Source organism: Cinclus cinclus, chromosome 1, assembly GCF_963662255.1.
Source record: "Cinclus cinclus chromosome 1, bCinCin1.1, whole genome shotgun sequence".
In the NCBI taxonomy this organism is placed as follows: domain Eukaryota; kingdom Metazoa; phylum Chordata; class Aves; order Passeriformes; family Cinclidae; genus Cinclus; species Cinclus cinclus.
This window is the reverse complement of record NC_085046.1, coordinates 24,396,413-24,422,196: the sequence shown is the minus strand read 5'-3', so window position 1 is coordinate 24,422,196 and position 25,784 is coordinate 24,396,413. Positions and strand designations below refer to the sequence as shown.

The following is a 25,784-nucleotide window of genomic DNA, read 5'->3' as shown; positions in this document are numbered from 1 at the left end:
CAGGCTTTCAGGCACTTGGAAAGAGCTGAGCCATAGTGGTCCTGAGCAGAGCGTCTGTTCCTCAGTCTGGCCCTTGAACAAACCAGGGAATAGGAGCTGGGACTGAGATGATCTTTACAGACCCTTCAACCCAAACCATTATATGATTCTATATTGGTATTCTATACCATTCCAGACCAAGTATTCTATTAATAGTCTTTATTGATTAAAAAAAAAAAACAAAAAAAAACAAAACAAAACCACAACCTGCAAAATGGTGTCAAAGAAAGACATCCCTTTCAGCAGAGATAAGACACAGGAAAGGTACGATCTGTCTTTAAAGTGAGTGCTGCAGTGTCACCCTGACTAGATGATGTGAAAAAAACTGGGACAGGGCACAGCTTGTGGAACGTCTGCTCAAGATAGGATCTGAGCTTGTTCGGATAGCTTGTTTTATATGTCCAGTCTTCTCCATCCTGAAAGAGACCTCAATATTTTGCTGAATCCAGTTTCATTGTTTCCCTTCTGACAGAGCCACTTAACCAGGCCAACTCAAAACATGCAGACAGTATAGCAGAAACTAAAAGCTCCTGGGAATATTGAGGCAAATACTCATCATTGGCCTTACTCTGGTCTTGACCTTTCCCCCTTCAATGGTGTCCTTCTTGTCTAGCTATTAGCTGTTTAGGGTTACTTGTCCATACCTCTTGTGGTGAGGAGTTAAGTCCTCTGTTCTGTATAAGGTTCGACTGCTCTTGCAAGTCTTCATGTTCTCTCTCCATTTGTATGGAGTCAAAGAGGCCCTGGTTTTCATTCAGACTCACTGATCTCCACAGGAATTTTGACAGTTCTGGACTACCATGTTTCTCCCAAATCTGTTTTCTAATAGTTACAGTGATCTAGGATTATCCAATAGCTCCTACTTGTGGGACTTGACTTAGTTTAGTTTATGCTCATTTTTAAAAGTTACACCATTCTCAGGAACTGCTAATAGATGTCATTAGTGAGAGGCAGTAGTTACAGGTAAATCCCCGATGCCTCAGCAAAGCCTGTCTGCCTTCTCCACAAGGGGTATCATTATCCTACAGACCCCAGTACTATACAACTCACAATTTGTAGCCTGCTTCACCTTTTCCAGGACTAGTCAGACCTTCAAAGGATGGCAATGGGAAAGCAAAAGGGGGATGTCCAGCTTTAGGCATTCAATGTCACTGGCTAACTGAGGTACCCTGAAGTGAGTTACATGAGTAAAAACTCCTTTACCTGCCTTAAAATTCCTTCTGGCAGTCAGTTTCACTGCTGGATTGCAGATGAGCCTCTGGGACTCAACACTTCACTGGGCTATGACCTGTTTGTATGTCGTGTCACCTCACTGTTGGATAACTACCAGGTCACTGAATCAAGTCTAAACTGACTTGATTGGCAAGATAACAGGCTTAAGTTTTAGACTCAGTAGCAACAGGGGGAAATATATGAGTGAGGAAATGATCCCTACACTCTTCACAACCCTTTTGTTTAACTGCTGTAGTGTTGTTACGCTGACTTGGCTTTGGCATTCTAAAAGTTGCAGACAGACAAGGCAGAAAACTGTTCACTTTTAGAAATTATTGGTCTTGCAGAGATGCTGAAACTGTTGCCTTTCTTAATTGTCCATAATAAAAGAAAGTCCAATATTTTTGCATAAACATGTGGGAATTATTATGGATGGAGGAGGGGACAAGTGTACAGCGAAAGGAAAGGGGCTGTGAGAGCAGACCAAGTCTGGAGATAACCTGATGATTACATTTTTGTGGTTTCCTTCAAAGTCCAAGTTCCACGAGTGAGTATAAAAGAAGGAAGCAAAGGAAAAAAGGTTTGATGATTGGCACAGGCGGTTTTAATGAGAACTGATCTTAATGCCTAATACTAAGGTATGAAGAAAAAAAAATAAAAGAACTTGGAAAGTCAGACAGCAGTTGTCTTTTAAGAGCATCAGAAATTCAAACAGAAGAGCTTTTGAAATCTGTGCAGATAGCCTGGAAGCTAGTTTTACTGACAGGTAAACTCCTTATGTGGTTAATCCTTCTTAACTCTTTAAGTACTCAGCAGAGGTGCAACACATTCTGGCTTTGCTGCTCTACTACAAAAGTTCTCTTCTACCATGTCCTTCCACTTACCCAATGAAAAAAGGCCTTTATTTTCTAAAGAAAAAAAAGCAGAAAGCACATCATTCCCCTTCACCACTGCATCTTAGCTGAGCAACTATTTTCAGCGAGTTTGATATAAATGTGCATTACTTGATGCCTAGTGTAATTTTAAATTATTCAAAAGATTTGCTTGCAATGTTTGAATTTTGAAAATATCAGAATGTATGTAAGGCAGACTGGCTTACAGTGTTCCCCAGCTCACTTTTGTTCCTAATTCTTTCTGGCCAGGCTGGTGTATTCTTGTTTCTGCAGTTTAGATCATCCAGTTTAATTCTTAATCTGGAGCCCCTCTTACTCCACAATTACAAGAGTTGTGCCTATGGGTTTCCACTCTGTGAGGTTTAATATTCTCTGTTTCACTCACCCACATCAAGCTGGAGGCAAGTGCAGACAGCAACAGTGGAAAAGCCTATACAGGTATTTGCCGTTTGTTCTGTATTTCCTCAGACTGCTGACTTCATTGCTAAATGGTAATCAAGTTTTCCACCTTTTATTTAAAACATGCTCCAAGCAGGACAACACTTCTTCCTAAACTACTGACTATGCATTTGTGTCAAGATACTTCTTTAGAAATACTATTGTTTTCTTTTGGAATTTCTACCTACTTCTAAAAATGGCTCAATTTCTTTTAAGAAGCTCAAAACACTATAGGAATTCTTACTGTCCTTGCCTAGCAATCTGATTCACATATTCTCTAGTTCATACTCCTGCCTTTACATTACTATATTCCTGGATTATTTTTCAGAGAAGTTCTTGAGGGACTTGCTGAGAAATATAAGAAAGGCATGCTGATGGAAGAGTGACCAAATCCTGGTCAGAGGAAACACAGAGTGAAACACTGAAGGGCAGATTTGTTCTTCTACTTCCAATTGTCACTCCCTGTTTATATCCCACATGGATGGGACAAGAAGAAGAGCTGGAGAATGAGTGATGTTATTTGGGAGAAGCTGGATCAGTGCTTTTCTGTCATGCAGAAGAGGCAGTGGCACACACTGAGGTGCTGCATGAAGCTCTTCTGGGGTCAGTGGGACTGGTCTCCCTGCTCCCGGCCTCAAGTTGTTAAGGAGAGGTACTTTAGCTCAAATTGCAAGGTGAGGAGTGGAGTGGGATAATGTAGCTGTGGTTTGATTGTTTCCTACCCCTGTGATTCTGACTGGAACATTCAGTATGAGGCCTCTGAAAATTCAATTTTTCTTTTTAATGGAAAATGCTGCTTCATTGAAGGGTACCTGGCCCAGCATTGCATGTGTGGTCAGTGAACAGCCAGGCTTTCAAGTGACCCTGCTGCTGCAGTTCAGCTGCCAGGAAGCAGGAGTATGAGGAACATGGCAGGATGGCTGACACAGCTTGATGTTACAGCACTATCTGCTAAACAGTCAAGATTAGTATTTGTAGCTGCTGCACCAGCATGCCTGCAGAGCTTTCATGGGTCAGCAAACAATGATTTTGAAGCTAATTATTATTGAAGACGACTTCATCTTGTAGGACTTTGAACACCGTACCTTTTTTTTACTGATAACAAAAGTCTCTCACATGGCAGAGAAAGGATGGCTGCCTGAAGCAGGTGGGAGAAAATTTCCATTAGGGAAGAAGTCCTGGGTTTTATATACTGATAATTGTCCTGAAATGCTTCACTGTTCCATGTGAGCTTGATCCTCCAATGTAATTCTGCAACAGAACTGTCAGTGGGAGGTTTGCATTTTGATTTCAGGGATAAAAGGAATGATGCCTTTGTTTTGCACAGATTATATAAGCTCCTGAAATCCAATTCTACTTTCCACGTGCAAATACAGCTTTCACTGCTACAGCTGGATTTATATTAGGGTTTTCTGAAATACAGTTTAGCCCACTGAGTTTTTTAGAACTCAGTATTTTAGATGACTGTTTTGTGTGTATGCCATTCTTCATGAAATGTATCACAAAGCAGCACCATGCTTCATGTGAGTAAATTAAGTATGTTGGCCAGCTGGTGAATGTTTTCCTAACACTTATCAAATATGGCTACATAGAAAACTGAAATCAAGAGAAGTATTTCAAGTGAAGAACAATTTGCCACTGATTTGAAGCCACCTGACTTCACTTTGGTTTTGCTCTTTAAAATTATCTAGAAAATACTTTTTTTTATTATTTTTTTTATACAGCTGGATGAGAGCCAGACCTCTGGCTCCAGAGGTAAAGGGCAAAACCTAAAAAAATCCTGTCTGAACAGGCAACTCCACCCTCTTCCCCAAGTCAGCTTGGCCTTTTGACAGAAAGTGCACTCTGAAGCAAATTCATTCATTGCCTTGTTTTTGGATCAAACTCAAAATTCTGAACTCACACCACAGAGAGACCATTTCCATGAAATCCTAGCATGCTATTTTATCACCCTTTGTCATTCCCTATAATCAGATAAAATTAACATTTGGACAGTGATTAATCAAATTAATAATTTTAATTAATTTTATCAAAGAGAAAAGGAGCTTTGTGTGGTAATGCAGCAGTGAGGGAGACCATTCTAGTCAGGTATCCAAAATAAGAGGAGTGAAATTGTCCCCTGAGACAGACATTTGAACCCCACCTAAATCAGTCAGAGGGAGGAGTAGTAAAGGATTCCATAGGATTGTGGCTGCAAATCAAGGCGCATATGTATATGTGTGCGTGGTGTGGGATAAAGAGGCTGATCCCTTCCTGGTAGTGGTTTGGGAGAAGCCAGAATAAGAAGACAGACTTGGGAACTCAAAAGTGCTGACATGTCTGCCAGTTTAGATATGGCCTGGGGCTGTCCAGATGCAAGAAAGCCACCAGAAGCTACAGCAACTGATCATCTGCCAGGCTTGGGCTCCTGCGTAGTCAGTGGGGGGCAGGAATGGTGGCCTCTCCAAGAGATATCTAATGTATGCAGCACAGTTGCTTCTTTCCAGTGGCTGCATAAGAAACCAAAGTGTGAAAGCTCTACATAATAAAAGATTCAGGAGAATCCAACTTTATATGAAGTAAGTCTCATCTAAAATGCCTTACATGATAATATGAGAAGATATGACCAAAGGTGACCATCAAGCAGTGCTCTGGTTCATTCTGCAACATCTTTTTCCATCACAGTAAATTTGGTCTATTGAGTGGATCTGATCAAATCCTATGAGCAAGGCTTCTGGGGAAGAGCACAGGTACCTGCTCCACAGGTACCACCACTGTACCACTACCACCACCACATGCTTCTTTGCATTTTTATAGAGGTAGAGCTGGACCTTGGAGGAGACTCTAGGCCAAATGAAAAACAGAGGAATCTGAAGTTACGTGCTGATAGGAAGGTATGACAGGTAAAATAATTTGCTCCAAGAGACAGGAGGACTGGGCCATACCCAGGTTGTCAACAAGCACATTGGCATAAGATATTCAAGATACAGAGATGCATGTGAATGCATATAGCATAGAAATGGGAATGTTTGCTGTTTAAAATGTGATTTCTCAGAAAGCTCAACAGACTGCAGACTGGAACAGCACAGCATACCAAAAGAGAAGAGCAACATGTGAAGGGCATAAGAAATAAAAGAGAAAGGAGGGGGACGAGGAAGGCACTGCCACTGATGCACGTGCTAGTAAAGCAAAACTGAGCATAGACACACAATGGGTAGTCTGCCACTGAGGGCACACATGACCTCTGGCTCCATTAGACCCTGCTAATAGTTATGTGGTGGCCCTACTACCAGTGTGCTCACCTCTGAGCCTCCTTCTGATTATGGCATTACCAGCATAACCTAAACATTAGGCAGAGGGAGACAAGCATGGATGGGGATACAACCATGTTGTTTCCGTTATCCCAATCTCTGCCTATCTGAGCATGACTTAGGCATAGGCGTAAGAGGAGAAAACTAGTCATTAGCACCTTCCCTCAGTGGAAGGATAAGAGCTAAAGAAGGCACGTGAAGGATGAAAATGCTAAAAAAATCCAGCTCTCTGTCCAGACCCTTATTAACTCCCTTAGCAGCAAACAAGCCATCTTCTAGGCTTTAGCTGAAAACAGCTTATGTTTTGCTCTGTTTTAACAATTCCAAGATAGCTTCTGTCTCTTGACACAATATCAAAAAATTTGCTCTCCAAAGAGCAATTGCTGTAATAATGACAATACTTATATTTCATTATTTAACCTCATGCTATTCATTCATGAAGATTAGTGTTTAATTAATTAACAACACTTAGCATTTCCACTTAGCACTTTACCTCTTCAAAGCATCGTACCGACACACTACCTAATTAAGGGCAGAGCTCCACAGACACTTCACATCAGGACTTCCCTTTGACAGCTCTGCATCCAAGACTTGCTCGCATGGTGTAACATGAATTCAAGTTGAAAGCCCTATTAACTTCGTCAAGAACCAGGTAATGCTGTGGTTATTGAGTAACTGTCTTTGCAAATTCTGTTTCTTTTCCTGTTGCTTCTCGTTGCTTGCTATTCATACAGTGATCTAATTTTTTGGCTGATGTGATGGATGATAATGTGAACCTTTTATTAGTGTTATCTACAAAACACTCATCCTTCTGCTAGTGAAAATCTTATTCTCAGTGACCTGGTTGAACTGTCTTTCGCTAGAAAATGTGTTAACCACAAAAACATTATAAAATGTAAAGCGAGAATTTTTAAGGGAGATGGTGCTTTCAATCCATCAGTCAAATGCCTGCTATGAAAGTGCCTTTCTTGTAAGCACCCCAGGATGCTACACAACATCAATAGACAATATAAACACAAAGGTTTTATGGTTCACTTTACAATTGGACATTGACTCTGAACCTGTGAAACAGAAAGGAATTCAATTTCATGACCAAAGAGAATAATGAGCACAGGATTAAGTAGACAACGCTGGTAGAAGCAGGAAAGCAATATGGCTTTGGATGCTGATAGGGAGATTAAATTTACAAATAAGAAACTAAAGGAATAAACCAATTCCGATTAAAATCTTGTTAGCCAGCAGAAGCACTTAATACTTCATATCAATTCACTATTTTTTTTTCAGAGCCCACTGATTGACTGAGCCTTGACTGTGAGAACTGAACAAAGAGAGCCTTAAATATGTAGTAGCTCCAGCCAAGAAAATTATTCAGAAAATATGGAAATAAATTTCTGATGCAGTTGAATGGGGAGAAAAAAACAAACATTCATCACAATTCAAGAACTTGTCTAGTGTCTCAGAGGATGTTTTCACAGGGCAGTGGCTGGCAGGGCAGCAGCCTGGGGCTGCTATTGCTGCTCAAACCTGCTCCAGAAGAAAGTAAGTCCAAAACAGCAGTGTAGCTTCCAGCTCTGCTGTGGTGTGTCACATGCATATCACAGCTCGCCCAGCTTGGTCAAACAGCCTTCTCAGGAAGCCCCTCTTGCCAGATGGGCCACAACTTGACAGATATCAGAAATTTAAATGGTTTGGTTCTTTGAAAACTGATTGTCTTGAATAAAATCAGACCCAACCATTCTGGCATTGAAATATTCCACAAGGATAACTGTGTATTATTTTCTGCAGTGTCTTTGTGTCCAAAATGTGCTGTGTTAGTGTTACTACTAACTTCTAAAATCCCAAGAGTTTAAAATAAAAATCAGGCTTTATTATCCCTTAATGCAATTTCATTTAAGCTGCAGATGAATGAGACCCTTATTGCCATATTCAGCTTCAGGCTGACAGTTAAATACCAATCCAAGACTTTTCTGTACATGTGTGATTGGAATTCAATACTTGCCTTTCATCTTCCCTGCACTCCCCACAAATTCTTCTCCCCTTACTCAGCTTCAGCTTCAACACTCCAGTATTCCCTTTCCCCCAGTCACCACTGCCCAGGACTCCCTCATCTCACACGTTAAATGGCTTATCTAGTCCTAGTGAGCCAACATCTAAGCTGTCCATCCCTTGGCTATCCTGCAGCCTTTTTGAACATTTACCACCTAGGAACCATCCCAGACTGCCCATGTCCACTCCTCTGGACTACTTTTGCATTGGTTAAGGCTAGTGATGTATATAGTTACATGTGAATTAGGTAAATCATGTAAATCATGGACCTTTCTCATTACCACTTTCCTGAAGTATAATGCTCAAGTCAAAGCCATCATCTGTGGTCAGTGCTGATTAGGAAAAGATACCTGTTAATTAGCACACACATTGGATCAGGTCATTAACAAAAGCATTGGGGAACTACTATGGAAGCTGATTCAAGTTATCATCTAGGTAACTTCTTCTTTTTCCAGCACAAGGCTGTCACATGAGGCCTTCTGATCACTTTCATATTTACATTTGCTGTGCATCTGTTCTAGAATCTCCAAGCCCCGATGTCTTGGAGGAACACATGCTGAGATACTTCCTGACTGGGGTCAGCTTCTATTACTGGAACTCTGCCGCATGCAGCTCAAGATGTGAACCAAATGCAGGCATAAAACCAACTTGGTTAAGGCAAGAACCTGACATTTGGAAGGCAGTTCTCTACTCTGGTGTATAAAAAAAGGAAATTTAGATAACTTATATAATTAGGATTTTACATCTCATTGTCCTGTTTTACTCAGCCTGTAAATAAACCAGATTGATCTGTTTAGTCTGTCCCATGGAGTGCTGAGGTTTCAAAGTTTCACAGGACTGCGACATTTCTGCTGTTCTGCTGCTCTCTCTGAAAGAGGTCACAGGCAGATAGCCACAGAGTAGTCAGCCACAGATCCCTAGTGGTCATAAATATAAGTACCAGCATGAACTTCCTCCCTGCTTCCAGTGTCTAATGTCATTGGGACATTTTATACCTTTTGGCTATCACAGCCTCCTCCAGAAGAGAATTTCACAAGTGATTGCACTAAGTTGTATGTGCACTTTCCCTGAAGCTTCATTAAAGTGTTCCTGCTCCTGAACCACCACGGTGCATAGTATCAGCCTTGCAATTTAGCCTGCATAGGGAGTGCTGAATGGATTGTTTGATGGCTGGGAATACAAGACATCCTCATCTCCTTGCCTTGTGAAACTGCTCAGCACTAGGGTTAACACTGAAATGAAGGCCCCCTAAAGGAGGCCTGCATGCTCCAGGACAAATATGATTGAGGGTTACATTAGCTATATATTTTACTTACAATTCTATCACTATGCTCATTCTAACCACAGCCTTTCAATTAATTGATTCTTAGGACTTGTCAGACAGTATTAAAATATTTCTGACAACAGCTTGTCCCAGCCCAACTTGGATTTCTTACCTTTGTGGTCCACAATTTTACTGTCCAGTCAAATGATGATGTGACAAAGAGGTGGGAAAAGTCTATTGGACCCACTGCCATGTGACAATTGATTCCTGTGACAGGTCCTTGGTGGCCTTCAAAAATTTCACCAATGCCAGCTTTACTGCAGGAAGAAGAAAGATTTACATGCAGAGAGTGATTGACCACCTAATGATCTAACAGAACTTTTCTTTACTGTTAGGTTCCTGTTTCCTTTTGAAGTTCTATTTAACCTGCAAATCTCTCTCCTTGTGCTAAAGCCTTTGTTTGCAGAGGTTTACTCCAGTGGGCAAAATTAATGCTCCGAATCAAGCACAGGGAGAATTTCTCTTACTTCTGAAGATTTACCTTACTCACTTCTACATACACTGCATTTCATTCCTGTAGAATGAAATAACATTTCTGCATTATTATAAAATAACTCTAAATTGTAATTATACTATAGCTTATGCCTCTAAGTAAGCCATTATCACAAGGAATAACCATTAAAATAAAAATGCAGATATGTTAATGACTTATCATGAGCAATTCTTTTTCTCTTAAATATCTAAGATAACTTTTCATAACAGTCAATCAAGTCACTAGGAAGCAAATGCATTTTCACAAAAAGTGAAGGAACTGATCCTGTGATCAGGTATCATACAGTCATTACTTTGAACAAGGGGAGATGTGCATTTCATCAGCCAGAGGCTAGAACAGCTATTAGGAAGGAAAAATACAATGCTGTGTAAGAGAGAATGTTCACAGTTTTCTTCTTCCTGGAAGCAAATGATGCCAGATCAGTTGTCAGTGCTGTCTCACAGCATACACGGAAAAGGGAATTATGAAATTACCCTTTTAGCTATATTATAGAAAAATTGCTAGTGGAAGAATATACATTAAAAATAGCCACAGCTCTGATGAGCTTGTCAGCCCTGTGCCAGTGTGAGTACAGTACTGAAAGAGATATGGAACTGTGCCAGAGGAAACTGGTTCCTCATCTAGTGGTGCAGTGTCCCCTCACCTCTCATATATATACATATATAATCTCATATACAAACATATATAAAACAATATTTGTAAAACATTGGGGGATGCGCAATAGAAGCCTTACAATCTTAAACCACTGTATCAATGTCTTTTTTGTCAACGTAAACTCAGAATATGATAAAATATGAATTCAGAGAACACTGCATACTACTTATGGGGATGAGCTCCAAGTCTGTCAGTGGAAAAAGTTTGTTCTTTACAAAAACCTTTCAAGTTTCCCAGAGATAAAACTACTACTGGAAGCTAACAGAGTGCACTAGCATCCTGCAGGTTTGCAGGGTGCAGAACAAGGAACTTGCAGGATCAAACTACAGCCTCGGTTGTATTATATGCGTGTGAGAGAGCACAGGATTCTCTAGAACTCATGTGGCACACTGTGGCTGCATCCATGTTAAAGGAACCAGGCCCATGGTGGTTTTTCTCTGATTTATCCCTGTGGAGACTGAAGATGGAGCTCAGAATGGTAAAAATAAAGCAGATTACCATCTGATACTGGCTTAGGCCTGATTACCCTGCAACAGAAGTGTCTCCTAGGGCCTCATTCAACCTGTGCAGACATAGACACCTACATCTCAGCTAGGTATATAAACCTGTATACAGCTGTGTAAATGTCCATCTCATCTCATCTCATCTCATCTCATCTCATCTCATCTCATCTCATCTCATCAGTGTGAAAGATGCCTTTCTGAGGGCCCAGGCATCTTCTCTTCAGGCACATGACTGAAAAAGGTAAAGGAAGTCAATCCAAGAGTAACCATTGTTCCCTACCAACTACACAGGGAGCCTGGGGTAACTTCCCCTGGGTAACAGGCTGTAGCACAGATGTTGAAAAGTCAGGCAGCTCCCGTGCTGGTCACAGGAACAGTACAGACATTGTTGATTCAAGAGAAAAACATTGAACACTCTCCATACACACTTGGCTATCTCTCACTGACCTAGGTACACAATGTTTTAGAAGTACAAAATGCTGAACTTCACCTTCCATGACGACAGGCTGTGTAGACTGTTCCCTCTTCACTGCCCACGACAAAGTTATTGACATCTCCAGTTGGGAAAGCCATTCCTGTGACCGCCACTGGTTTGGACTTATTGTATACCAGCTCCATGCTCTCCTACCAAAACAAGTTTTTGTTATTATGTCGGGATCCTCCTTTTGTTAGTCTGGGTTGGGGTTTTTTATAACTGATTTATAAATATTACATGGGGTAGCAGGAGAGGAATAATTTGATTCAGTCACAGGACTTCGGTTTCTACATAAGATGTTGTAAGAAGATGCAATATCACCAACCAGGATGCTCTTGCCATCACCAGTGCTGTCTGTCACACATACGAGACTGGCAGGAAGGCATTGGTCTTTTCTGTATCATCTTAAATCAGCCAGAGATGACAGGTGAGAATTTAAAATCTAATGGTGCAGAAACTAAATATAATACCTTAATGGTTACATTTGCCAGCTTCAGGCTTTAATAAATCATGCAATACCCTTCTATTTACATTCTGGAAATCAGTTGTCAGGAAGCACATGTAGTATTGTGTACATGTGAGGCATTTATTGCACTACTGTGTCATTTGTCCCTCTGCAGAACAAAATTTAAAAGTTGAGGTCCTGTCAGTACCACCATTCTAAGCATTGCTTTTTAGAGATTTTCTGAGGTAACCATAAACATTCCCTCTAGACTCTACCATCAAACTACAAATCAGCAGGAATATTTTCTGTTTTCATTTGGTAGCTATATTTTAAAGTAAATCAGCATGCTCATTTTTGCAATTGCAAATACAATCACCATACAAGTTTGTGGCTGTTGTGAGATGTGTACACTTTGAGCAGATTTTGCACAACTTTTTAGTTTTACAGCCTAAATGGTGTAACCCAAGAATCCACAAAAGGCCTGAATAATTTCACCATCTTCATTTTTAGCTTTTTAAGTGGTCATGTTTTCTATCTCTAAAAAGTCCATGATGCTGTTCTTCTAGGGCCAAAGCCTGTAGGGTTTTTCTCAAAAGGGCTTTTTGTTGTAAAGAAAGCGAGTATCCCTGTAAGAGGAGAGCAATGCAAATCCACAGAGAAATACTTCCGGTTGGTTTATACTTTTCTTTGAAATAAATTTGGTTCTATTATAAAGGCCAAACATGGCATGGAAATTGCATTGGGAGACCACCCCATATTTCTGTAAACATGTGAGTGAGAGAGAGAGAAGAAATTCTGTTAATATGGGAGAGAGACCATATATTTTCGTTAAAGTCAGCTGGGCTGAGATCATCATTTAGTGTCTCTGAAGAGACAAGACCATAGACTGTGGTGGACTCTCTGCTCCCAGTGCCCACACCATGACTGTACACAAGTGCTCTGGAGCTGTGTCTTTGGAAAGTTTGAGACTGACACACATCAGCAACACTTTACTCCTCCCAGTTTAAAGCTGTGGCATGCAGCTTGACATCAGGTCCTGTGCCCTTCTTTTCTAGATCACCATAAGCCCTGTGCCAAACTTCAGTGTAATGTGGGGTGTGTTCCCATCCTTGTTGAGAGCAAGTTTTTGAGCAGGGAAATTCCATTTGAGTGATGAGATACTGGAACTCAGATGTTCACAGATCTGTGCTTCAGACTTCAGTATTCCAGTAAGTGAATATGCAGGGGTGGGATTTATCTTCTTGATGTTTAGGTGAGAAACTGTGGAATGGATTAGGGTGCCTGAACATAGATGCCTGGGCCATTTTAGATGTCTCAATTTCTATTGCAGAAGAGTCATGGTTTCTTACAGTCCCAGGGCAGAACTACCAGCCCCACCCTGTTGCCTTATATGAGCAACGTGGTCGAACTTTGAAGTTGGCCTCACTTTGAGTAGAGGAGTAGATGTGATGACTTCCAGAATCCTCTTCCACCCCAAGATAGGAGAGTTCTGTGTCTCAGGGGGGATATCTGAAACAACATTTCACACTTGGATGGGGTGAGTCATCTTCCAGAAGTACCAGCCTCTCTCTACCTCAACTGTACAGAAAACTTGAATTTCTAACTTAGACTTGGCACATCAACTTTTAGAGGGCTGAGGTTAGGACAGAGGAGTCCCACCTCTTGTGTCAACTCTGAAAAGCAAATAATTCAATAGTAATTGCACATTAGTGCATGATGAATGGAATCATTATCAGGAGTTTCTATGCAGCATTTTGAAACAAGACCAGATCCCATGATGTTTAGTAAAAATTATATTAATTTTTTTTTCTAAGAAATTATGTATAAAAAAGAGTGATGTGTTAGAATAGAAAATGTACTTCTTCAGAAGATAACACTTAAAAGATGCTTTCTGTACACCTTTTTCAGCATTGGATTCTTTGTTTAGTTTCCATTATTATAATCACTAGTGGTTTGGGCAATTTTCCTGTGTTTCCTTTCAATTCTGATACAAAGGAGAGGAGGGGGGGAACAGACAATAGTAACAAACATTCCAGAGGGGAGAATCAGTTCTGAAACTTTTGATTTGAATTGTTTGTTCCTTTGGTTACTGAAGGCTGCCAGCAAAGTAAGTTTCTGAGTTTCCGACTGTGTGCCTTGGAAACCTTCAGTGCCTAGGGTGTGTTCAGCAGCAGTGCAATCTAGTCCATATTTGTTAAACAATGCTGTAGAATAAGTGCAATTTATACCACAGGCGACTTCTGTAATTACCGTGCTTTAAAATGGACTATTTCATTTTCACTTGAAACTGACCTACGTATTAACGTATTACAATAATTACATGATTTGTGGTAAAGGAAATGGGGTTTGGCTCTTAGCAAAGACTGCTGGAAGCAAGCTGTACTCTTTCAAGTGCATCCATTGGTTTTAGTCTGTATAGGATGCGAGATTTTGGCTTTTAGGAGCTATGTTCCACTACTCAGGTATCCTGCTCTACCAAAGACAATTTTTACCCCCTGTGTAGGTGAAAAGAAACCCACCTGTGGAGTTGAGAGCATGTCCAGGCTCCAGGAGCACATTTTGCCATCCGTAGAGACAGTAATAAGATTGTGTGCATTCTGTGTTCCAACTACATTCACACAATACACAGGATGCTGAAAACACAGAACACTGGAAGTCAGAGAGCCATTCTCACATTTTCACAAGCAAATTTCTAATGTCTCAAATATTATTTTAAAGAATGATTAAGAAGTCACACAATGCCTGGAAAATATAAGACTCAGCTTTTGCCAGATAGGAATTATTTTGTTTGGGGTTTTGTGTTTCTTTTTCATTTAAATTTTAAGAAGTACGTTATGGAGGTGAAAATGTTTTCAAAGTTTCATTTTCCTCATAATAAAACAGCCCAGCTGAGTAATGCTGTGAAAATACCAAATTATGTGGATGAGATTTCACCCACAGGGACATGTATCATTCTATTGATGGCTTTTGACACTGAAAATAACCAGCAGAAAGAGGAAAACTGTCGAAACAGACTCAAAATGAAAACTTTATTCAAGAAAACAGCTGCATAAAACTTGAACTCTTTCAGAATTTGGCTTGCATGCTAGATATTTGCAAATGCACTCCAGTTGAAGAACATGAACAAGCCCATCAACGTTCTTCAGCATTGGCTAAAATGCACTCCAGTTGAAGAACATGAACAAGCCCATCAACGTTCTTCAGCATTGGCTAATACGCCTTTTAAAATCTGTCATTATTAAGTGGGGAGTGACTAAATTTAGGGTGTTACACCTGGTTCACCATAGTGCAGTCATTCCATGGAGGCTGAATTCCAGTTAGTATGCATAATGAAACTTGGCCTATTCATTTTCCAAGGAATCTGGTAATATTTTGAGCCTGAAGTGTCATCTGATATCTGATGGTGGCATATAAGGGATGGGTCAAGTTCAGCAATTTCCAGAGTAAAAATCTGTCATATTGAACAGTAAGATTTAATTTCCTTTGACCAGTACTAGTGATACTGCTAAATTAAGGTTTAGACATATAAAAGTCAAGCCAAGGAAAGTTTCATTTCTCTGCTGCATTTACCAATAAATAGAAGACCTGCATCTCCAGAAAGAAAAAAAAAATATTTTTCTCTAATACTTTGCTTAATTAAAGAAATTTAGGACCAACTTACAAGAGATCTCTAGGGAGCTTCTAAACCAACTCAATGTAGTGTTAGGAATGTAGCACTCGGTCCTGCTGAAAGGAATGGCAGAACTGCCACTTACGTCAAGATCCAGCTGCAGGTCATCTACCCAGTCAGAGGGGAATGGCAGAAGTCCTCAGAGCTCTGGCTCACTGTCAGATTTGATACCTGAGTGGGCCCAGTAAATGCCCCCTCTCCAAGACCAAAAGGTGCAGCACCTGTACAAACAGTGTTTGTGCCCACACTGAGATGGACCAAGCAGTTGCTGCTGAAATAGTACCTTGTGCTGGAGGCAACTTGTACACACCAGTAAGTCACAAATGATGACAATTTTTTTCTTTCTATCAAGATTGTCAGGCACCTGGTTTCTCCCAGATCATCAAATGGAGCCCAATTGGTCCCTTCCACGTGTCTCACACTATTACCTTCATATCACAGTCCTTCTTGCTGCTTGGTGTAAGCTAATGTTCCCGGTGCTAAACATGATTACTGCATACTGATGTATGAAATAAGCATAGACCTATTTTTTCATGGTCTTTTGACCTCTAGTAGTCAAAACAGAGTGGGTGGGAGGAAGCTACAGCAAGCAGTGGAGTATCTAGAATATTTAGTGTGGAGGAAAGAGTGAGCCATGTCTTTTCAGCAGCACCTCAGTATGTCAGGCCTGGCTTTAATCAGGGCTACCAGCCATCAATTTCATGCACAATAAAACTCATGGCAGAAATGAAAAGATGTAAGGAAAGCGGATGAAAAAGACAACCAACTGTATGTAACAGAAAGTCTAAACAGCTCATTCCTTTCAAAGGGTTGCTGCCAGCTTGCTTTTATTTATCTTGGAAATGAAATCATCATGCAAAAAGGTTTTGTCTTAATTAAAATTTCCTGTTGTCCCAAGTGCAGATGTGTGGTGGGTGTGAAAGGAAATTAGTGAGTAAGCTGTGGGTAGAATTCTCTTTCCTGGTGAATCCAGGCAGTAATCAGTGATACTAAATTTCAGGAAGGTTTAAGTCGGGGAAAACAACACAATCTATCTGTTTCAAATAAACAAAGCAAGGGAAAGAAAAGAGAAAAATCCTTTTTTCCCATACAGCATGAATTCAAACTAAAAAAAAGACTATTCAGCTCACATATCTAGCAGTACAAAAAGTAACATCACTAACATAGCATTGTCTAAATTTAATTTTTTTTTTCTTGGCAGCAAGGATTTAAGCCAGCCTTTTGCAACCAAACCATTTAAAGTTTATGTAAGTAATTTCTCTGTACTAATATAAAGTAAGCAACTCCTATTGCAAAATCTGAGCACTCCTTAAAACATCATGCTTCCTCATGTTAGACTGTATAAACACCTTTTTATACCAATCCATGACAGCACATAAAGTGCCCATCCACAACTGAAAGTAATTATTTATATTTTTTAAAGCAAAACATTACATATTGTTCTATTGCAATAATAAAACTGCTTTAATATATAATTCCAGGAGGTACAATTTTGCCTTGAATGATTTTTGAGTGTAAACAAATTACTTCCCATTAATCTTTGCTTTTCCACTAGATTCTGAGTCCCAGTTGTTCAATTTTCAGTGACAGTCAGCTTCTTGCCACTAGTTTTCTGGTCTGCTACATCTCTAAATTGCACTTCCAGGAGAGACTGTTTCTTTTCATGCAGATTGAACAACATTACTGGCAACAAAATGAGCAAAAACGTTAGGGAAATGAAAAGCAATGTTGAAGTTGCAACCCATGGCACAGATCATTAGATAATTACATCAACATTCATGATAGTGGAAATTTAGGGAACAATATTTGTATTGCCTGGCCCACTACGCATGGCTGTGCACATCTGTAATTTTTAATATAAGATACTTGCAATCATAATACTGGACCCATACTGAGTCTTTAGCAGTAATTCATATGGCACAGCTTCTGGAGTTGTCTTTTAACTCCAGCGATTATGTTGTCACAGTCAACTGAAAGCTGAACCTTGATCTACAAATTCCAAACATTAGAATCACAGAATTGTAAAAGTCGGAGCTGCAAAAGTACTGTCACTTTGTCTGATCCTTCTAGATTGCTAGAACAAGATAATCAAATTCCTTATGTTACAGAAAATCTGTGTTTTTCTGCACTCTTATATAATACTTTTGCATTTTTCTCCTCCTTTCCACTTTCCATTCAGGAATTGCCCTAAGCTCACTCCCAGGATGAGCTATTCCATCTTCCATCTCTCCTGGAATCTGCCCAAGCCCAGACTCTGGAGAAGGAGAGCTCAGGAATGCACAAGGCGTTTGTGCAGGATGACTGGATGGATGTCAGTGCCATAGCAGAGTGAGGACACTTTAGCAGGCAACCCAGGCTTATTTCTTGCTCCAACACAATATGAGTACTTTGCAATGTAAGAGACTCTCCTATCACAGATGCCATCCTCGTATCACAGACTTCTTTCGCAGGCATTTTGTGTTACTGCTCTGCCCATTTATCTTCCAGACATCACTAGAGCCCACTGCCACCATCATGGTCTTCAAGAACCTGTGTGTGTCAGTAAAATGCTGTCCTGCATCATTCTCATCAATCCTCTCTCAGTGTGCAAACTCTTCCCTGTGGCCCCTGTCTGGAGCAGAAGGCCATGTCAGGAATTTACATATTTCTCTATTAGAAAACAGAAGCAATTTGCCCCACTCTTCCCAAGGGCACCCGTGTCTACTTATAGGAATCCACCATGAGACCCTCATAGATGCCAAATCTGGCTCAAAGGAGAAATTTGTGTACACCAAGACAACAAAAATGACTTGAATTGCCTGCCACATCAGAGAGACACACAGCCTCCTGTCCAGTGGTCTGCCTCACTTTAGAGACAATGGGGACAAGAATTACAGTGCCACTGTGCTGGCACATAGGTGCCTCACTCAAGTGTTGCACTCAATCCTGCCTTCTTCCTTGGAAAGGAGAATAATGTCCTGACTTGATTGTACAAGTGTGATGATCATGCACTTACAAGAGGTGGTTGTTCACATCTCATATCTGCTTTTTTTCCCTTCAAGGGCCACACTTCTGTTTTCATCTGTGTGGCAACTAGCATTGTTGACTCAACTAGGTATCTGCCTAACCCTGCTGACCATCTCCTCTAAGGAAAAGAGGAGGTGTTTTTTATCCTTACCGTGTGAGCAGCAGCAGATAAGGGAGTTCTCTGAACAGGAGTGCGCCTGTGACTGCGATTATCCCACAAGACAATTTGGCCAGAGTATGTTCCACCAACGACCAGGTTTGGGTGAAAGCGAGCAAAACAGACTGACATCACGGAGGACTGGAGGAAAAGAGGTAGAAAAGAGAGGGGTTACATGGTCAGCCATCTTCAGTTCTCTCCCTAGAATTCTTCCCTAGAATATGCTTCCCTAGGGAAGCATACTGTAATTAGCATTTTGTATTTTAGGAATCACTGTATAAACTTTACTCATACTCCTTGCACACCAGTAAATCTACTAAAGCCAACAGGACATATGCAAAGAACTAACTTAGACCCTAAAATGTGTTGTAGGGAAAATATAGGATAACTCTGAGCATGATGCTAAAAATCTGAGATAACCTCTACACGACAGTCATGGTAAAGTGCTTAATTTCATTTCCAGAAGCAAGAACTTCAACTAACCAGAGAATGGCATCCTGGTCCATAATATCCCATTAGGGAGAGCTCTTCCCATTTCTCCTCTAACTTTTAACTCAGGCATCTTGAAGCAAGTCTGTGAAAGACCCTCCAAAGTTCACCTACTGAGGTCTCCTAAGAACACAGGGAACACACTTTACACTGTTTAAGCAAAACTTGAGAGAATGAGTTTTAACTCATCCTAATGGCAGCTGAGTTATCTTTGTATATTTTCTTTAGCCGGGGATGCTTAGGAGCCAGACTAGTGTGATGGGTACCCTACCTACCTGGTAGAGTGCCCCACAAGCCAGTATGGAGATTATTATCTATCCCAACTACCACTTTTCCACGTCTTTAAAATAACAGATGACAGCTGAAGTCCTCAAGGGAACAGTCTCCAGACTTTCATGTGCCAACAAACTGCAGTCAAGAGCAAGAAGCAGTAACTCCTCCAAGTCTTCCATGCTCTTAGTAAATATTATTTCCCAATTTTATACAATTAGTCCTGCATGTTATGTCTTTGTTTTATGCAAATCTTTTTTTAATATTTTAATGATTGGATATTTTGTGGTGTTGGCATTCCTGTCTGGAAACACACTTTACTCAATGACAAAGGTTTAACTAAATTACCATATTTCATTTGCATAAAAAGCATGGCAGACATTTAAGTAAACTTTGTTAAATTAGGAACACTGGAGCTGCCAAGCTGAACTAGACCCAGTGTCTACCTAGTTAATGGCCCTGTCTCTGGGAGAAGTGGATGGGGTTGTTAAACCTTTGACATGGTCAGACGTGTTGCCTCCTTTTCTTACTGCTTCTCATGATGATTTCTAGTGGCTAGAGACTGATTTGAACTCACAAGAGACTTGAAATCCCTTCTGATAGGGCTAGAATTAATCATGCTAATTCTTGATGCCTGTCACTAGGTTAATAAAAATAAAGCAAAATGGGAAGTTTAAACAGTTTTTATTGAATTAATGTGTCCACCTAAAATACATTGTTTAAAGCCAGATTGTATTCTAAGTGAACTTAATAGACATACTTATAGCATACAGCAGTACGTGTATTACTGGGGTTTTTTTGACGTAATAAGATAATCAAGACAATGGGAAAAGCTGCCATTACTTTCTTTCTTTTCCCCCCTCTCTGGATCCTCCTGGCTGTTCATTTGACATCCTCATACTTTCCTCTCTTGACTAACACTTCTGCATACACTTCTCTGATGTTACATAGTCTAGCACCAAATGACTAGATGATTAGTGTACATAAATGCCTATTTTAGTCCACATGTAAGTGTGTTAGCTCACTTATGGTCAGTCATAGTAATGAGAGGTATCTTCCAAACATTTCCAAAGGACCTAGCTTTACAGAAAAGAAACTCCACCCCTGAGGAACACGATGTAGGTACTATTAAGAGGTATTTAAAACTCAGCTACACTGCAGCTGCCATCCAGTTTCCACAGATTCCCCCCACACATTATAATTAAAACGACCCTACAGCGCATGTTCTACATTTTATCTCTTTGTTTAATGGCTTTGTGAGTTGCTTTAATCAATCCCTCTCATTCCTTATAACTAAGCTGACAGATATTCTTACATGAAGTGAAATAGCCAGATGATTTTAAAATAGTACAGCTCCATCACTGTGTACACCCCACAGCAGCTACAAGGCTCCACATGTATTTTAAGAAACCCCAATTCAAACAGTCATTCCACAACAAAGTTCCCAAGTTTGTCCCAAACAAACTTGGGAGACTCTAAAGCAGGGCAAAGAAGCCAAGTGGACAGTGTATTTTTAAAAGTTCTGCTTTCATGGTTAGCATGCTTTTGTATTTAGAATGCCAGAATACAGTTGAATGGTCAGGATATAAACTGCTAAAGTGTGTTTTTCATAAAGTTCAAAAATAACCTACAGATGTGACAGGGGATTGAGCTCTCTGCACTGCTTGTACTCTTACTCCAAAGCAGTTTGCAGTCTTCAAAAGGTGAAATGTTTGCATCCTTTTAATTATGTCAGCATTATTTTTCTATCCAATGAAAAATTCTTGTCAAATATTAGGATTTAACAATTTAAGGACTCCATTCCATAGCACTTAATATAGTGATTATTTTCTTAAAATTAATGGCAGTACTCAGATGAGTAAGGGCTGTAAGATCAAGCCCATTCATTTAACAACTTGAAAAGCATTCATTTCTTAGTCTTAATGGGAGAGAGTGGCTGACAGGTCTCCAGTCTGTCTGAACAGCTCTGTGCTCAAGGACAGCAGCAGAAACCATTCCCTGTAAGCCTCTTCTGCCCCCAGGCTGCCTCTTGTTTGCCTGTTCAAGTAGTCTTGCTCCTCTGAAACAGCTTTACCAGTGACTTCAAAGGGGGAGGAACCAGGACATGGTCAGGTTTTTAAAGTAACAGCATAGCCTTGGTTGCACTTCTACCACACCCTTCCAGGGAAATCTCACGCACTTTCCAATAGTAATGGTAAAGCTCCCTAGTTTTTCAGTTAGGGGTATTTTATACTGTAGGTGCTTGGTTACTTGTTGCAGAGGACAGAAGCAGCTAGTTTCACAGTATATGGCAACAGCGCATAAATAAATGGAGGGGGAATCATGTCAGAAGGCAATTCCACAGGGAGTTTAGTGTTCACAGTAGAAAAGCAGCATTTAAGGCTAGGAGGTCCCCAGCACTATCTTTTTATGGATGCCACAAAGCATCTGTCTGAGCAACTGTTGGGACCCACTAGAGACAGGCAAAATCGCAGTGTCTGCTCATCTGGATTTCTCTGAATTGCACTGTGCAGTGAGTTATTTCAATACTTACTTCAGCTTAATGCTCAGGTGTTTTCTCCCGCTATGCAAATATGGCCTACTGGATTTTGCTTTTTCTGTTTCTCCTTAGCTTTCTCAGTGGCCTTACTAAAATATTTCTGGTGCTTCTGGCTTTGTGATCTTCCACCCAGGTATGGTACTCTTAGTGGGGCCACAATATACTGGTGCTGCTGCCTCATCCCCTGTGCATGCAAACCTGAGTTAGCTCCACGTGGGAAGACTGCCAAGCATAAGAGAGAGCTCAAGCTGCTAAACCTGGGGATTTTGCCTGGCAAACAAGCAATCCTGCCTCTCAATGCTAAAGCTTCTGCTTCCAGCTGCTGCAAGAACCGCTCTGAAAACATAATTAAGAAACAAAACGTAAGATGTCTCTGCTCTCATTACAGCAAAGAGAGGGCTGGGCCTCACAAACAGAAGTGTTGTCCAGCCCTTAGACAGGTCTGCAGTCGAGGGGAGGAAGGCAGCACCCTTTGCCCCCTTCCTTGGTGGGAGGTCAGGTCACCTCAGCCCTTGGGGAGGAGCACTGTGGATCTGCCTCTGTCTCCCTGCTCCTTCCCTCCCCATTAATGCAGTGATCCAAACAGGCCCCTAGCCCTCTTCAAGTGGCTGGCAAAGCTGTTTTATATTTTAGAAGCTTAATACAGCCCAGATTTGGATTAATGGTGGCATATCCCGTCAACCACAGGTACACGTGCTTGGGACAGACAGTCATTTAGCTTCTCCCTACTGGGAAGCCTGACCTCAGTAGCCACATCTGATGTGTGTAAGGTCCTGGAGACTCAGCTGTCTCTGCTCATGTCCATACGCTCGGATGGCACTCTGCCCAGCCACCAGTCAAACAAGTCCACAAAGACCTTGGTGCTAAATAATAATAACTCTCAATACGCAGTGACTACTGCCTTCAGCCAGACCTCTTCTGCAGGAAACCACCCCCGGAGCCAGCATTGCCATACTGGTGCCATATGCCTACGCCCGACACCAGATGTATCTCAAAACAATACTTTGTCAGTGGGAAGAAATGATCCGAGGAGTTCACAGGGATTTCTAGGCTCCAGAAGACCAGGTTATATTGCAGCAGGCTCTCAGGAAGCTCCTGGGTGGATTTTCTAGCTGAGCACATGCATGTGTAAAAGCACTACCATCAGTGCATGCTGCTGTGGGTTGCTCTGACACAGACAACTGTGGGCAATGAAATCAACTGCAGCTGAGATCATGGAATCATAGAGTATGATGAGTTTGAAGGGACCCATCAGGATCATTGAGTCCAACTCCTTCACAGGACTCCTTAAGGATCACCTTGTGGTGAGAGCCTTGTCCAAACACTTGAACTCTGTCAGGCTTGGTGCTGTAACATTTTCCTGGGGAAGCTTGTTCTAATGTTCAACCATGCTCTGAGTGAAAACCCTTCTCCTGATATCCAACATAAATCCCTCCTGATGCAGCTTCATGCCATTTCCTTGAGTTCTGTCACTGATCATCACTGCGAAGAGATCAGTGCCTATCCCTCCTCTACCCCTCATCAGGAAGCTGTAACTGCAATGAAGTCTCCCCTCAGTCTCCTCCAGGCTGAACAGACCAAGCAACCTCAGCTGCTCCTCATATGGCTTCCCCTCCAGATCCTGCAGCAGCCTCGTGGCCCTCTTTTGGACACTTTCTAATAGTTTAATGTCCTTTTTATATGGTGGAACCCAAAACTGCACATATTATTCAAGGTGAGGCCACCCCAGAGCAAAGTGGGACAATCCCCTCCCTTGCCCAGCTGTCAATGCTGTGCCTGATGCCCTCCAGGACACAGCTGGCCCTCTTGCTGGAGTAGCAGATCCTTTTCCATGCTTGAAGGACTGAGAGCCAAGGGACAAAGCTGTGGCACTGCTCCTTAGCTAAAACCATGAAAAGGTGCCATACTCATAGTCTTTCATTAATAGGAACTGAAGAACAAGGACTGAACCACTGATCACTTATGTCTGCCCTCTTGAGGAATAAATAAAGACGAAGGTCAGTACACATGCAACTTACTCATAACCTTTTGTTCTCAGTCCTGCTCATCAAAAGCAGCATTTACAGAGTCTAAGCACTCACATTCCCTCTGAGAGCTGCCCAACCTTCTTCTGACCAGTCAACCAGGAGACCATTTCATTCCTGCGCTGTTATAAACACATATACCCCTACATCATAGGGATAATATACTTCAACTGCAAATGTGGATTAAAACCATCATCTAGAAATAAAACAGCAATGGAATTATTAAATAAAGCCCTTTTTTCATGACCAGTCATGGACTGAGAATAATTTTGGAAAGTAACAGTATAAGATCTGAACACTTTCTCTGGTTTAGGGACCTTTCTCTGGTTTTGCAACACAAAAGCTGTGGGATATCTTGAAAGAGGCAAGTTTAGGGTGACTTTGCTCTGGCTACCGAGACACCTGGTATTGTACATTGAAATAGAGCCTGTGCTCCTTCCAACAGTCCTGTTTATTTTTCGTACCTGCTATTGTTAATTTGGATATTTCTGTGTTTCATGTAACTGTCTCAGTATAATTAGTAGCAGTAAGAAAACAGCAGAGAGAAGAGCAACAGAATTATAGCTGGTTTTGAAATTAAATTTGAAAAGGAAGTTAAAACATTATTTATGTGTACAAAAATCTTAACCAAAGAGGTAACCTCTTAATTCTAAAAGCTTCAAATTCCAAGACTTCTGTACTGCTCCCTTCCAACTGTCTTCCTATTAAACTATGAAATCACATCTGAAAGATTTTGTGCTAGAGACTTTTTGCGGTACCATACAAGATTTGTCTCTACTAAAAATAAAATAAAAGCAGTTGACATCCTTCATATATTAAAAAAAATAAATAAAACCAAACAAACACTTCTTCAAACCAAATGTCAGAACTCTGTTTAATTAAAAAAAGGAAGTTTATACTTGGTTATGGTGTGTGTCGACATCTACCCCTTTGATTTACAGGAGTATGGAAGGGAAAGAACAGATTGCTTTATTCAAGAGAAAGAAAGGAGGGAGGGGGCCCAGTGTGACAGGAAAGAGTGTAGGCTGTATTAACTTCAGTGCTTGTTAAAACATGAAGGATTAATGGTAGAAAGAGAGGGAAGAATTGTGAATGTCTCCAGTTTAGGATCTTCAAAAATGTTTGGGGATTCTAAGAATGTCTCACCAGACCACATGAAAGCTGCACAGAGAGACTCAGCCACACGACTGCTCTAAATCCAAAGCTGGTATTGCTCCACTTATACCATCAAACCAATGCAGCTGAAATGTAGCCACAAATTAAATTTATTTTTATTGAAAAAGTACTAAGTCCTTAAAAAGAAGGAAAAGAGTATGTCAGGAAATGCAGCCTTTCTTAGCCAAGTTTACAGAGTAGATAACTCTGACATCTAGCCTCAGTGATGGCATCTGATTATTGCAGTAGAATCAGAGCACTCTGCCCAAGTCTGCTGCAATATCCAGCCTTATGACTTCATTTTAAATAGAGCAGAAAGCCGAAGCTTTCTGCTTTCATCTCTGTAACTGCAGGTTCAGCCCATGTAACTACAAGGGAAGAATAATCAGGAAAAAATCCACAAACTGCCTTTGCAAAAGGGAATCTACACTTCAGCCCTTCTGCAAAGTTCATTTGCTGTTATTATTAATTCAGCAGTGTCATGGTGACTCAGAAAAGCAGCAAAATTGCTTGCTGTATTGCAAATGCAGATAATCCTGATACTTTTCAAATTTAATACAGGGACATCTTGCATGCCTTCATCCATGACTCCAGCAAGCAATTGATTCAGTGACCCTGAATTACTGCACACACATGCAAGTCAGAGAATACAGTCTTTGCTG

At 40.9% G+C, this 25,784-nt stretch overlaps 1 protein-coding gene across 4 annotated transcripts in view; it reads right to left on the bottom strand.

The window, feature by feature from the left end:
* Positions 1-25,784, bottom strand: part of DYNC1I1 (dynein cytoplasmic 1 intermediate chain 1) — a 166,969-nt gene that overhangs the window by 27,916 nt on the left and 113,269 nt on the right. For all 4 annotated transcript variants that reach the window (XM_062495086.1, XM_062495102.1, XM_062495094.1 and 1 more), the window contains 4 exons: positions 18,640-18,786; positions 14,332-14,445; positions 11,383-11,516; positions 9,355-9,499 (listed from right to left, as the gene is read on the bottom strand). In XM_062495086.1, coding sequence (XP_062351070.1) covers positions 9,355-9,499; positions 11,383-11,516; positions 14,332-14,445; positions 18,640-18,786 — 540 coding nt within the window. The remainder of the gene's footprint in view (positions 1-9,354; positions 9,500-11,382; positions 11,517-14,331; positions 14,446-18,639; positions 18,787-25,784) is intronic.